Below are 12,177 nucleotides of genomic sequence, written 5' to 3' on the forward strand. Positions count from 1 at the left end.
ATCATCAATTACGCCATTTCCCTGCAGGGGGCAGGAAGCCCTAACATTGTTCCATGATTAGCGGTAATGATGTATAACGGTATCGTCATATATTTCAGTGGTCTGGGTGACCATATAGAAGCTGACCCAAGGTTTAGGCACTTATACAAACCCACAGATACAGCACTTTCAAGTAATTCTCTGGTAAGCTTCCATCAGGATGACATAGCTTGAGCCCAAAAATAGATTTTGAAGCAAAGCGAAAAATCTATTTTTAGGTGAGATGGCCATGTCGTCCTAATGGACCCACCCTCTTTTCTAAAAGAAAAGGATTATGTAATAATGCCCTCCCGAAACTACTCTATCTGTAGCACCATGCTCAATGCTACAAGGAATGAACTGCCAATTTGGGGCATGTAATAGTAGGGGAGGAAGGGTAACCTCGATAACGGCTCCCCTTCAATTTCACCACTCTTCCCCCTCAGAGCGAAAACTCTATTCGGGGTGAAGATTGCCATGTGTCGTATCAAGATATACGTCCCTGATATTATGCGATATCCTTAGGAAAACTTTTAAGGATACTCGCGCCAGGAGTTGGAATTCTGGAAACCTATGGTCAATTCTCTGGGAGTATCACTGTAGCCAAATATCCCTTAGAAAGCTGTCTATAGGAAGCTTCCATCAGGACGACATGGCCATCTCACCCAAAAATAGATTTTTCGCTTTGCTTCAAAATCCATTTAACCACTGTCAATGATAAAATCTTTGTGTGGAATATGTATTGTCCTAGACCTACAAACAATGACACATTTACATATATTTAGAGATGAAACCTATAATTTTTAATTGGATTCCCAATATTCATATTCTATATTTCCTTGTAAGTTTGAATTTATTCTTTCATAGATGTGAGGTACAAACCCAATAAGGGGAAGTTTATTATAAATATTCTAGTCCCCTAAACTTATACACTATTGTATTGTGTCTTACTAGCTGATAATTTGTGCAGAGGCCCAACTTTTAATTAGTTAGGCCCATGGTCAACGAGATATCTACTTTCAGTTAATTTAATTTACAGTACAATGATTGAGAAGATTTGGTTTTCTAATCATTTAGGTAATAAAATCCAGGTCTTCTCATTTACATCTTATATTGATTAGACACATGAGCTCAGGTGGAAAAGAAATATAATCAAACATGAAAAAGAGGAAGGATAAACACAACAGGATCAATAATTATAAACAATGTGACTTCATATTACATAACAGTGGGAATATGAGGTAGACTTATACAAGATTCATTACAAATATCATTGCAAGTTTTATAGCACTGCATGAGCTTCGCGAAGTACTAAAATGCATAGTCAAACCAACCGTGTGAGTGTAAGGCAGGCAACCTTACGCTTGATAGGAGTATAGACGATGGACTAGGGATAGGGATGAGAGGTGATCAAGAAAACGTTAAATCATGTATATGTATCCTTTGGTTAGGTCTCATTTTTCGCATTCAGATACTTGTGCTCATTATTGATATGTTCCCTTTATGTCTGGTTTATTTGCACCATTTTTGTGAGTACAGGATTTTATTTTTACAGTACTGTGATTTCTAGCCAAGATGTAAAATAATTCACAGATGCAATGATAAGGTATTTGCCATATATGTTTTAAGGAATTTTTACAGTACAGTACATTGATCTAAAAAATAAGACTTTCATGATTTTAATGAAGTGCTTGGCAAAAGTTATATTGTTTATCATTTAAATAAAATTGTTATCATATTAAAGTTTTTCCATTTATATTTAAAAGGGAACCATTTTTCTGAGCAAAATCTTCATTAATGTTTTGTGGGCTTTGTTGTTTGTGGTGTATCTGTTACAAAAATATGTATCTGTGATGGAAAGTATGATAATGTGAATAAAGAAATTAGGTTAAATATGGTAAGGAGTTGAAAGATTAAATTTTCATATAGATTTAATGAAAGAAAAAGTTATGAAACTGATGGGAGCTATGGTGGCAATGTAGTTCAAGTTGAAAATGACAAAAGTGGGAAATAACACAAGTTACAATTGAAAATTCACAACAGTACTTCAATTATGATGAATTACAAGAAAATAGATGAGGCGGTAGCATGAATAATTTAAACAATGCTGAAGATTTTGACAATTTGCAATGAAATTCATTTTTCTCTATTAAATACAGCACCTTTTTATGTGGTGTCCGTGAACGTTTGGCACAATAAGTACATTTTCTGCAGTGTTTTGCTATTTGGCATTGCTTGATAATGGCACAGCACGTGGTCAGGGGGTTCTTGGCAACGTAAACAAGCGAATCGTATTTTCTTAAATTATCGAGCACTGGGATTTTCTCAAATGTTTTCCCTTGGGTATACATACAATACTAATAGCCATAAAGATAAGGTTACAGCACTAAATGTTATTTTAGTTATGTCAAACGTCTGTATACTTGCATTCAATAAAAGGTTTATGCTTGTACTTAGTTACATTAGGTTTTGTTTTTTTTGCAAATTTACTATCCAGTTTTTATAACATGTCTTGTTATCCTGATATTACCAAACATTTATTTTACTCTATATTTATATATGGAATCATGTACTATATATATATACAGTACACCATTTATGTACAGTATATATATATATATTGTATATATATCTGTATGTTTTAAGCGTAGTGAACAGCCTGCGGCAGTTATGTTGCAGAATAGTATAGCCTCTTATTTTTTACAGCTAACTGCAGTCAGCTGGCTTCTTTTTCTGTGAGGCCATTTGGCCATTTTGTTATGACCAAAGTGAGAAAATATTGCATTTTTAAGTGGCTTCTAATGTTTTTTTGGCATTTACATATGAAATTTCAGGTTTTCCTTTAGTGATACGGACATTTTTATATATAGTTGATGAGCAGTTTTTTCGTTCAAACATTTCTTACACAAATGGATTAACTACTTCATTTGGATTCAGAAACCATTACAACCAACAGAGCAGGATTCGTTTTGCGAACATTCACGTCCTCTTTCAGTGTAATCTGTACAGCACTTACTTGTTTAAGAACATTTACAACTAGATTCAGATTTGTTACTTAGAATAAACTTAAATCCATATAACTTTTACTGGAAAGTGTCCTTATTACAAAAAAAAAAAAAAAAAAAAAAAAAATACACCACTGGAATTCCATTAGTAATAATTTTTTTTCAATAATTCCTTTATGGTTTGAAAATGCAATCTCATAGGATAGAAGTTTTAACAAACTTCTGTCTCATCTTCAGATGATGTTGATGATGGCCTGGAGATGACTTTTCCCTTGAGAAGTCTGTCTGGGAGCAGGATATCGTCAGATTCCTCGTCAGAAACTTCATACCATGGTTTTTCGTCCCCCTCTTCTTTCTTCTTGCCGCTATCACAGTCACTCTACAGTGAAAACAATTGTATTAAATTTACAGATATAATGAAACAGACAACTGTTAATTTTTATTAGAAAATGTCTGATTTCATTGAATGTGAAATGCTAATTATTTTTTTTCTTTACAAGACTTCTTTATAAATTATAGTGCCTCAAATTCAACAATACCCAGAACACCCATCAAAGATCATCAGCTATCACTTTATTTTGAGAACATTTTATTTTATTTTTCTTGTTTTCAATTATTTTAACATACACTATGTTCCTGAGTGGGTATTAGAATTTCAACCGATTCGCTTTGTATGCAGTTAGTTTAATGACCCTTATATTTTATTAAATTTTGATACTTTAAAAACAAGTACTGTACATACAAATTAAGAACAGTATGAGGATCTAGATTCAGACATAGAACAAATGTGGTAAACCATATATGTATATGTATAAATTAAAATGGTATATTGGTATATTATTAGATACTGTAATTGGTTTTATTCTGTATTTTACCCTAGCAAAAAATTAAAAGTCAGTATTGTATCTTACCATATTCACTATTTGTCATGTAATTTTTTTTATTCCAATTACTTTTTCAATTACCCCATTCCCTATTCTTAAGTTTGCCTAAAAATGTACTGTGATTAGATTGAGTGGTATTTTACATTTTAATCTAACTACAAAAGTTTAGTACTCCATAAATTTGATTAGTGTCAGATGGTGATTAATTTGGTCAATCGATATTTTGTTAAATTTGAGTGTTATACTTACTCTAGATGATGAATTAATGTTGGGTTGCTCAGACTTTTTTCCTTTAGGCTCACAGGAGATATCTATGATTGCTGCAGTCTTTACATTGATTTGCTTTTTTAGAGGAAGTAACGTTAATGAGTAATCAGAGGATGATGATGCTGAGCCTTCTTTGCTACTAATGCTTGTACTACCACCTACACTTCCCTTTCCAACACTTAGTTGACGAGCAGACTCGCTTTTGCTAACGTCTGAGGCGTGAGACGGAGGAGAAAGTGCCGATTCTGTCTTGCTAACCTCGCTTGGTGCTGGCGACATTCTTCCAGCAGTGCTAGAGTCAGGTGTTGGAAGAAGGTCTTGAGTTAGAGAAAACCCCTTCTGTAGTGGATAATCACCCTTGAAGGGCGGAAATGTAGAGGAAGATGACTCTGGTCTAGATATTGAATCTGACTTGGAAGCGCTTGAAGCGGGTCGAGCCACAATGCCAGAGTCTTCAGAAGCTGCTACACTTCTAGCCTCACTAGCTGGTTTCAACACTGACTCTTCAGGAACTGGTGGCAAATTTTCTTCGATAGATTCAAATCCTGTAGTTGCAGACGATAGAGGTGATGCTGGTGATGAAGATTCGTCTGGCAATATTTCACTGCTATTTTGTAATGGTGGACTGGAAGAAGCACTAGCATTCATTGCAGAAGTACTTGCAACACTGGCTGTGCTACTTTCTGTCCACATTTCACTTGGCCTGCGTGGCCCATGCCTGGCAGGCTCTGATTCGGGAAGATCAGAGGGACGTGTTGTAATTGTAGAAGAGGAAGTTGTACAAGATGAAGAGGTGGGTTTGCCTATAGATGACTCCTCAGAGGAATTACTACAATCTTGACTAGATGAAGTATTGGACTCGGTGGTAGTCTGGGCATCAGTGTCGCCCAGCGATAAAGTAGACTCCCGTACATTTCCATAAGTTTCCTGAAAATCTCGGGCACTTATTTCTGGCACTTTCCGCACAATTTTTACTTTACGTTTAGAAGGCCAGCGTGGTTTTATGTTAAACTTAAGGAGAAATCCCTTACGCTTAATAGAAGGAATTGATCCTGCTGGAGTTTCCTGAACTACACTCTCTCCACCCTCTCCATCACCTAGGTGCCGCTGTCCACGTGATTCAGAGACATCCACAGCAGCGGCGCCCAGGGATGTCTCATTCTCTAAAAAGTGTTTGCTTGAGGTAACAGTGCCACGTAAGAGATCTACCTCTTTCACACACGTTGAGTCAGTTCCACTCTCACTAGACGTGGTTGTCGCTTCTCCAACTCGTGATATTGCATCAGCTTCATCATGACTTGCTCTAGTACCTCGTTTTTGGCGCCGATCGAAGGGCAGAGATGGAGCTTGTATTTCTCCACTGCTGCTCTCTTCACTGGCCCGCAGGGCCGGCGCTCCCCGGGGCCCACTCTGAGGGTCCAGTGTTCCAGGATCATCATCAGGAGGGGTGTCACTTTCATCACTGGAGGGCTCTATTACCTCAAGCACTGAACACGAACCACTTTCAGAGGTGAGTGCTAATTCTCTCAGTCTTTGACTAACTTCCTCTTTGCCTAGTTTCTCACCAAGAGGAGAGCCTCCCGCTAACTTCTCATTAATAAGACCAAGGCCAGGACTCAAACTAGCATCAGCCCAATATGGTCTGCCAGGACTTTCTTTTGGTTTAGAGGAATTCCTAAATAGAGAAGTGTTTGGTGACATTGCATGTGTTGCTGTAGAGTCCAGCGCCTTTTCTGTCAGAGCAGCTTCACTCCGGCTGAGGTAGTCAGCCTCTTGCAGCTGCTCTGAATGACCAGCACATGGTGTTAATGCATCAAGTCGTGCAGGTAGTGTTTCAGACCGAACCTCTGTCATACTAACATTAGGTGTTCTCAGAGGATTAGAGGCAAGGGTGGTCGCTTTGATGGGCGAAGAATGAGATAGAGGAACTGGGGCAGTATATTCTTCAACACCTTCATAGACATCTTCCTCTTCACTAAAAGGGAAAAGAGACACCAAAGACTCTTCTGAGGAGCAGATTGATGGTAGATCTCCAAGCCGACTGTCACCCCCTTGGGCACGGACAGAACAAAGCTTGGCCCTGGTAAGGGAAGAAAGATAGAGTTAATGATACAAGAAAACTATGCAATTTATCAGGAAATATTCATCCCCATTGTGTGTGGCTATAAAGTATCAATATTGAATTTCTTTTACAAAATTTTATTAAAAGCACACCTGAAAATACTGTAAAATATATTTAAAGCACACCTGAAAATATCTAGTGGATGGTGAGTAGTGGCAACTGTCCTGTGACTACGATGCTTAAGCTTTTTCCATGCTTCTTCTACCAGCAACATCCTGTGTTCCATGTCGACTAATGAGGATCCAAACCAGGATTTTTGAGCACCTTGCCAGCGTTCATGAAGGCCATTTACATATCCTATTACAGAGTCAACCTGTTCCCTGCAATGAGATTTCCAAACTTTCAATGTTAGGTATGTTTCATACTGATTAAGACTAATTCTTCTGCTGAGTATCATCATCATTATTGTTTTTCTCTCTCACTGGCTTCAAGTAACAATAAACAAGCTTAACACTATTGATTGAAAGCTACATTCCATGTTCCTACCTTGTGTGTGTCGAATGTCTGACACCATTGAGCCGGTCTCGTAGAGAATTGTTTTCTTCAGCCAGTACTTGGAGTGCCATGATGATGTTGTCGTGGGCCTCCACCATGTGGTCGTGTAACCTTGAAAGCTCTCTCACCACCTCTTCTCTCTCTTTCACTAGCCTCCGGGCTACACTCATTACCTCTCTGGTCAAGCAAGTGTGGATTAATGGATGATATGATATTTTTTCTATGGATTGCAAAGATATATTGTATCACTTATCCACTTTTGGCTAGTGTCAAATTGATAGATAATTTGTAGTAGTATTAGACTTACTTGAAATTGACCCTGAGATCATGATTATCTGCCACTGCTGCTTCTAGCTCAGCCTCTCTCCTAGTTAGGTCCGTGGCTAGTGCAAGACCTGATTCATGGACACACAGGTATTCAGCACAAGCCAAGTGTCCTCGCACTACACATACTTCCCATGCTTTTTGGCCCATATCATTCTGCCAAGAACATTGATTTTATTTTAAATAAATGTTTTAATTTATTATGTTTTGGTGGATTGTTGCATCGGTGTGACTGTGACAATACATAAATCAAGTAGTAACTTTTATTTCAAAAATATCTTCTCTTGGGAATCTAGTGGTGTGGTCAACCCAATTGATTTTCTACCTTCATGGTCAATAATGCTATACTTTGCAGAGTGCGCTTTTAATACCTAACAAAAGTCAATGAAGGACAGAGTGTTTTTCTCTGAAATGCATTATAATTGCATTATGAAGATAAGCATTAAACTGTTTGAACATCCATTGGTATCTGATAAGGTCTACTGTGTGAAGACTACCTCTTCAAACAGTCTCTATTCATTTGATATAATTTCCATTCTTTCAAGCACAGTTAACTTATTTTAGAGCAAAGCTTGACAGGCATGCAGTAAATTATTGTTTTTATGGAAATTTAAGAAAAAAAAGTAACATTTGGACACCAATAGGAGCAGAAGGGCAGTAGTAAACATAAATTGAAACTATGAAATAGAGTAATGAATGAAAATATGAATGCTTGAATATTGAAAGTATTGTCAGCGAGTATGTGCTAGCAAAGTGTTCTAAAGTTTCCCAGAATGATATACCTTGAGAGTAACGTCTGCACCATGCTGAAGTAGAATGGAACATACACGAGAGTTTCCCGTCCTCGCTGCCAGGTGGAGAGCTGTATTGCCGTGGTGATCCTTGTTGTCTAGAGGAACTTCGTGAGCCATCATATAATCCACAATCCAACTCACAATCTGAAAAACCAATGAAGTTGAATAAACTTACCCTTTGAAATTAAAGATATTTACTTGAAGTGCTGTGTACAACTGTATCTCAAAACTTAAATAAATGCCTGCTATAATATAAAGTTTTATTTAAACACTAATACAAACTTCTTTACTACCTTGCAAAGTGGGTATTATCAGTGGCATCTTATAAAATTAGTTTTAGTTGTAACTTTAGTTTTTGTTTATGAAGTCACTCCTTTTTTTTTTGCTTAGTATACTGGTGCCAGGAATCACTAGTGGCACACTCAAGGAACAAAGTTTGCAATGATTCACAGAAATAGAGAAAAAAACTGATAATATTGTTAGTATTTAACCTTGCTTTTTTTATATTTTGCATAAAGAAAGTCCTCAACTTACAAATTTATTAGGTTCCAAGAGGGTGTTTGTAAGTCGAATATTGTTACATTTTGGCCTAGGGTAGGGTTCACCCAACTCACATACATACAATTTTCAGCTGTAAAAGTACACAAATAGTCCTGTTTCATGATGCAAATGTTGTCTTACTTACTGCATTAAATTATGTAATATTGTTTTATTACAGTATTTCATTATGAACTTTTGATACATTATCTGAGACATGATTTCAGTTGGATTGTTGTTTGCATCTCCAATTATTTGTAAGTTAGGGACCTTCTCCATAATCTTGTAGTCAACTGAATGATTTTCAGTTATATTGTGATGTTATTCTCTAAATTATTCATGCAAATATAAGGACTTGTCTTTAAAATCTTCAAAAATTTCCTCAATCTTACCTCCTCCTGGGCATACTTTGCACCTATGTGCAGTAATGATCGTTCGCCGTCCTTACATCTTACTTTATCCCTGACACCGGTGTTTTCCACCAGCCATTGTACCAGCCTAAGTCGACCATACTGAGTGTTATATAAGGTGCTGTTAAGCGATTTATAGATAAAATAAAATTCTATTTTGAAAATAATGTGACTAGCATTTACTAAGCAATATTTTTATGAAGTTATTACCAGCATGTATCCAAATTCATATTACAGTATTAAATATTCTTGTGTCCAAATTATATTTGAAAAAATTTTATACAGTGCAGTATATGCTTTTTTTTCTCTTTAAAAAGAAAGCAAATTAATATATACACAAAATAGATAAAACATTCCTAACTCACTTTTATAGCACACACAAGGGGTGTCAGTCCAAACTTGTTCTCATCATGTAAAGCATCGACTAGTACTTGTTGAGATGTCAACAGCCAGGCAAGAGGAGCTAAGTGTCCAAATACGGCCATCACATGTAGTAGGTTGTTACCGCAATGGTCACTCAAATTTCTGATAAGTGTACCTTCCATGTCTGCAACGCTTCGTTTCTGTAAAGTCATTTGTTTATTTCATTTGTAAATGTACTCTGGATTCCATAACCTGATCAAGATTTCATACTGTTGACAGAAGATTAGGAAATTCTCAGGTAAATTGATAATACAATAATTATACAAAATATGAAATGTGTATTAGAGGAATATGAAAGTCAAACAAAGTGATTCTGTAATGAGTTTGAGTCATGTACAATATGATTTGTATTTTGGAAAATACATGCATCTTTGAAATGTGAAATGACAAAGAAGCCTTATTGTTAATGAAAATGCTGATTCTTTGGCAATCATGCACTATGCTTACCAAAGAGGGAAGGTCGCCTTTTTTTGCAATATCGAAAATTCTTTTAATCCAGTCTGGTGTCCTTCCTCTTTCACGCCCACGATGGTCTGGTTTTTTCTTTCCTGCAACCTCCTCTTCCTCTTCCCTCTTGCTTTCCTGTGTCATCCCTGTGTTACTTGGACCATCCTCGACTGCTGATGAGGAGACAGCAGGGCCAATGGTAGCTGCTTCCTCTCGAACATGAGCTCGCTCTCTTCTTGGCAGTGCATGTGTATGCAAGCTTTGCATTCGGACCCGGCCTCTCCGGCCAGTTCGCAATTCTGGCTCGGGAGCCCGAGAAGTAACGGCATCATAAATTTTTTCACTGTATTGCTGAAAGTCTGCTGACAGCACTGGTGGTCCAGGTGGGCGTGTTGGGGTCTCATCTCCAAAGTCTGCCATTCCACTTAAGTTTGCTGACGTACTGGTTGCGGTGGGGCGTGACGAAGAGGAAGTCCGTGACCCAGTGTGTGGGCGTGTCGGGCACTGAGGGCGAGGTTCTTGCGTTAGACATCTTGCTTCTGGTCCATGAGCCAATTCACTCAGTGTATCAATAATCGACACTGTCTTTAAGAAATTTGGCTGATGAACTCCTCTGCGTCCACCACCCCCATTTGACCCTTTGGAGGTACTACGTCCACCACCATTACGTCTAATGGCAACACCTCCTACTGTCTTACCCTGCCCACCATTATTACTTCCGTGAGCTGGAAAGCTTCCAGGAAGACCCAACCCACCACCAGTGACACTGTTACTTCCACTGGCACCACCTGCATTCCGCCCACCATTGCTGTTACTGTTATTTACACTAACACCAACACACCCACTGATATTGGTTATGCCAATACTACGCCCTCCTGCACCACTTTTTCTGCCCACAGCCACGCTGTCCAAGTCGGCCATGCCCAGTAAGCAACGCTCCCTGGACCTGCTACGACTTTCGCAGCCCTGAAAAAGTCAATGCCTTTGAAGATGGGATCATAATTGATATAGGAAAAAAAGACTAATAGAAATATTTTGTTTAGTGCCGTACAGTATTCTATAAATACATTGCAAAGCTAAATTTTTCAAGTCATTGAAGTTTTAGTAAAAAAATACAAGTGTAATATTTCAGGCCTTCTACTTTTGTGAATTCTGTACATATAGTGAATCTACATGATAGCATAGTGATAAAAAAAGTGATCTTTAGTTATTGATGGCTGTTAGATCCATGAAGTCTACCAGTGCTTCTCTTTTATCCTTAACAAAGTTTCCCCTCCTTACCGTAAGTCTGGTGGATTTCGCTATAAAGAGGAACAGCTAGGTGACATCGGTTACTGTGTCTTCTTTCCCCGTTATCTCTAGATTGGTTACTATGTATAAATTAAATACACTTATTGCTACATTTCAACATACCCTAATGGTGTGGACGCGGCAAGTGCAGGAACAGGTTGGGTGTTCATGGTGATGGCTTGAGGTCTTTGTTGTGGTTGTTGGTGGTGTTGTTATTGTTGATGGCAAAGCAGATGTTACAACTCTTTCAGGAGATCTTGCAGAAAAGTCAGGTCGCTGGCACCGCCTTAGACCCCTAGGGGACTGAAAGACAGGCCGTCTATAGATTTCACTTGTTGAACTAGCTGAGGCGGGAGTGGCATCAACAGGTAAGGAATAAGTATCTGTCAAATCAAAAGAAGAAGAATTAGTTTTCAAAGTAAGGAACGGTACACAAAAATATTTTTCATGTAACAAGTTAATATCATACTTAGGCTACTAAATAATTCTGCTCTCGGGCTATATGCAATATATTGTTGATTCAGTATGTGCATTAGTTTCTTTTTCTTGTAGCATTTCTGTAATCTTCATGTTTTATCTATCCATATAGGCTACATTGCATTAGGTACTGAAAGGTGGATCATGCTACTTTATCTCAGTAGGCAAGTTGAATTACATACTCTTAATACTATACTGTACTGTTATATAAAAAAATAGCTTATACATCAGTGCATGATATGTACAGTATTTCATGAAAAATCTCCGTCCATCCTTTTTTTCAACAGCAATCCTCTCAAATCTTAAAACTGCAAAGACATTCGATTAAGATAGGTACATTTTTATTCTTCTGAATCTCATTGAAAGAATGACAAATGAAGGTTGGATCGGGATTACTGTACAGTATCTTATTGTAAACTATATTTTTCTTTACTTTTAAATAGAATTCCATGGCTAAAAAACAGGTAGATTGGGGTTTGGAACCTGATTTTGAATAGAATCTGGATAATCTACGAGTTAAGTTTTTGATCGCATTAACATCGAATGATAGTTCTCATTATAGGTTCTTGACCATCAGCTGTAACTTGAAGTAAGATCACGCAATTTTAATTAATGTTTATGTAATAACCCAAACTTGAATTGGTTACCTTAGTGGTTGTATTTCAAGTTATTAATCATAAAACA

The 12,177-nt window shown here is 37.4% G+C and overlaps 1 protein-coding gene across 2 annotated transcripts in view; it reads right to left on the reverse strand.

Moving 5' to 3' along the window:
- Positions 1-1,107: 1,107 nt before the first annotated feature.
- LOC137658637 (uncharacterized) overlaps positions 1,108-12,177 on the reverse strand; it is a 156,914-nt gene continuing 145,844 nt past the window's right edge. Inside the window, exons 2-11 of one of the 2 annotated variants that reach the window (XM_068393570.1) lie at positions 11,140-11,399; positions 9,727-10,692; positions 9,222-9,419; positions 8,839-8,958; positions 7,898-8,053; positions 7,099-7,271; positions 6,783-6,968; positions 6,422-6,616; positions 4,157-6,254; positions 1,108-3,402 (exon numbers count right to left, since the gene is read on the reverse strand). In XM_068393570.1, coding sequence (XP_068249671.1) covers positions 3,235-3,402; positions 4,157-6,254; positions 6,422-6,616; positions 6,783-6,968; positions 7,099-7,271; positions 7,898-8,053; positions 8,839-8,958; positions 9,222-9,419; positions 9,727-10,692; positions 11,140-11,399 — 4,520 coding nt within the window. In that variant the 3' untranslated portion in view covers positions 1,108-3,234. The remainder of the gene's footprint in view (positions 3,403-4,156; positions 6,255-6,421; positions 6,617-6,782; positions 6,969-7,098; positions 7,272-7,897; positions 8,054-8,838; positions 8,959-9,221; positions 9,420-9,726; positions 10,693-11,139; positions 11,400-12,177) is intronic. The other variant, XM_068393569.1, reaches the window with a different exon arrangement.

Source organism: Palaemon carinicauda, chromosome 19, assembly GCF_036898095.1.
Source record: "Palaemon carinicauda isolate YSFRI2023 chromosome 19, ASM3689809v2, whole genome shotgun sequence".
Taxonomy (NCBI): Eukaryota; Metazoa; Arthropoda; class Malacostraca; order Decapoda; family Palaemonidae; genus Palaemon; species Palaemon carinicauda.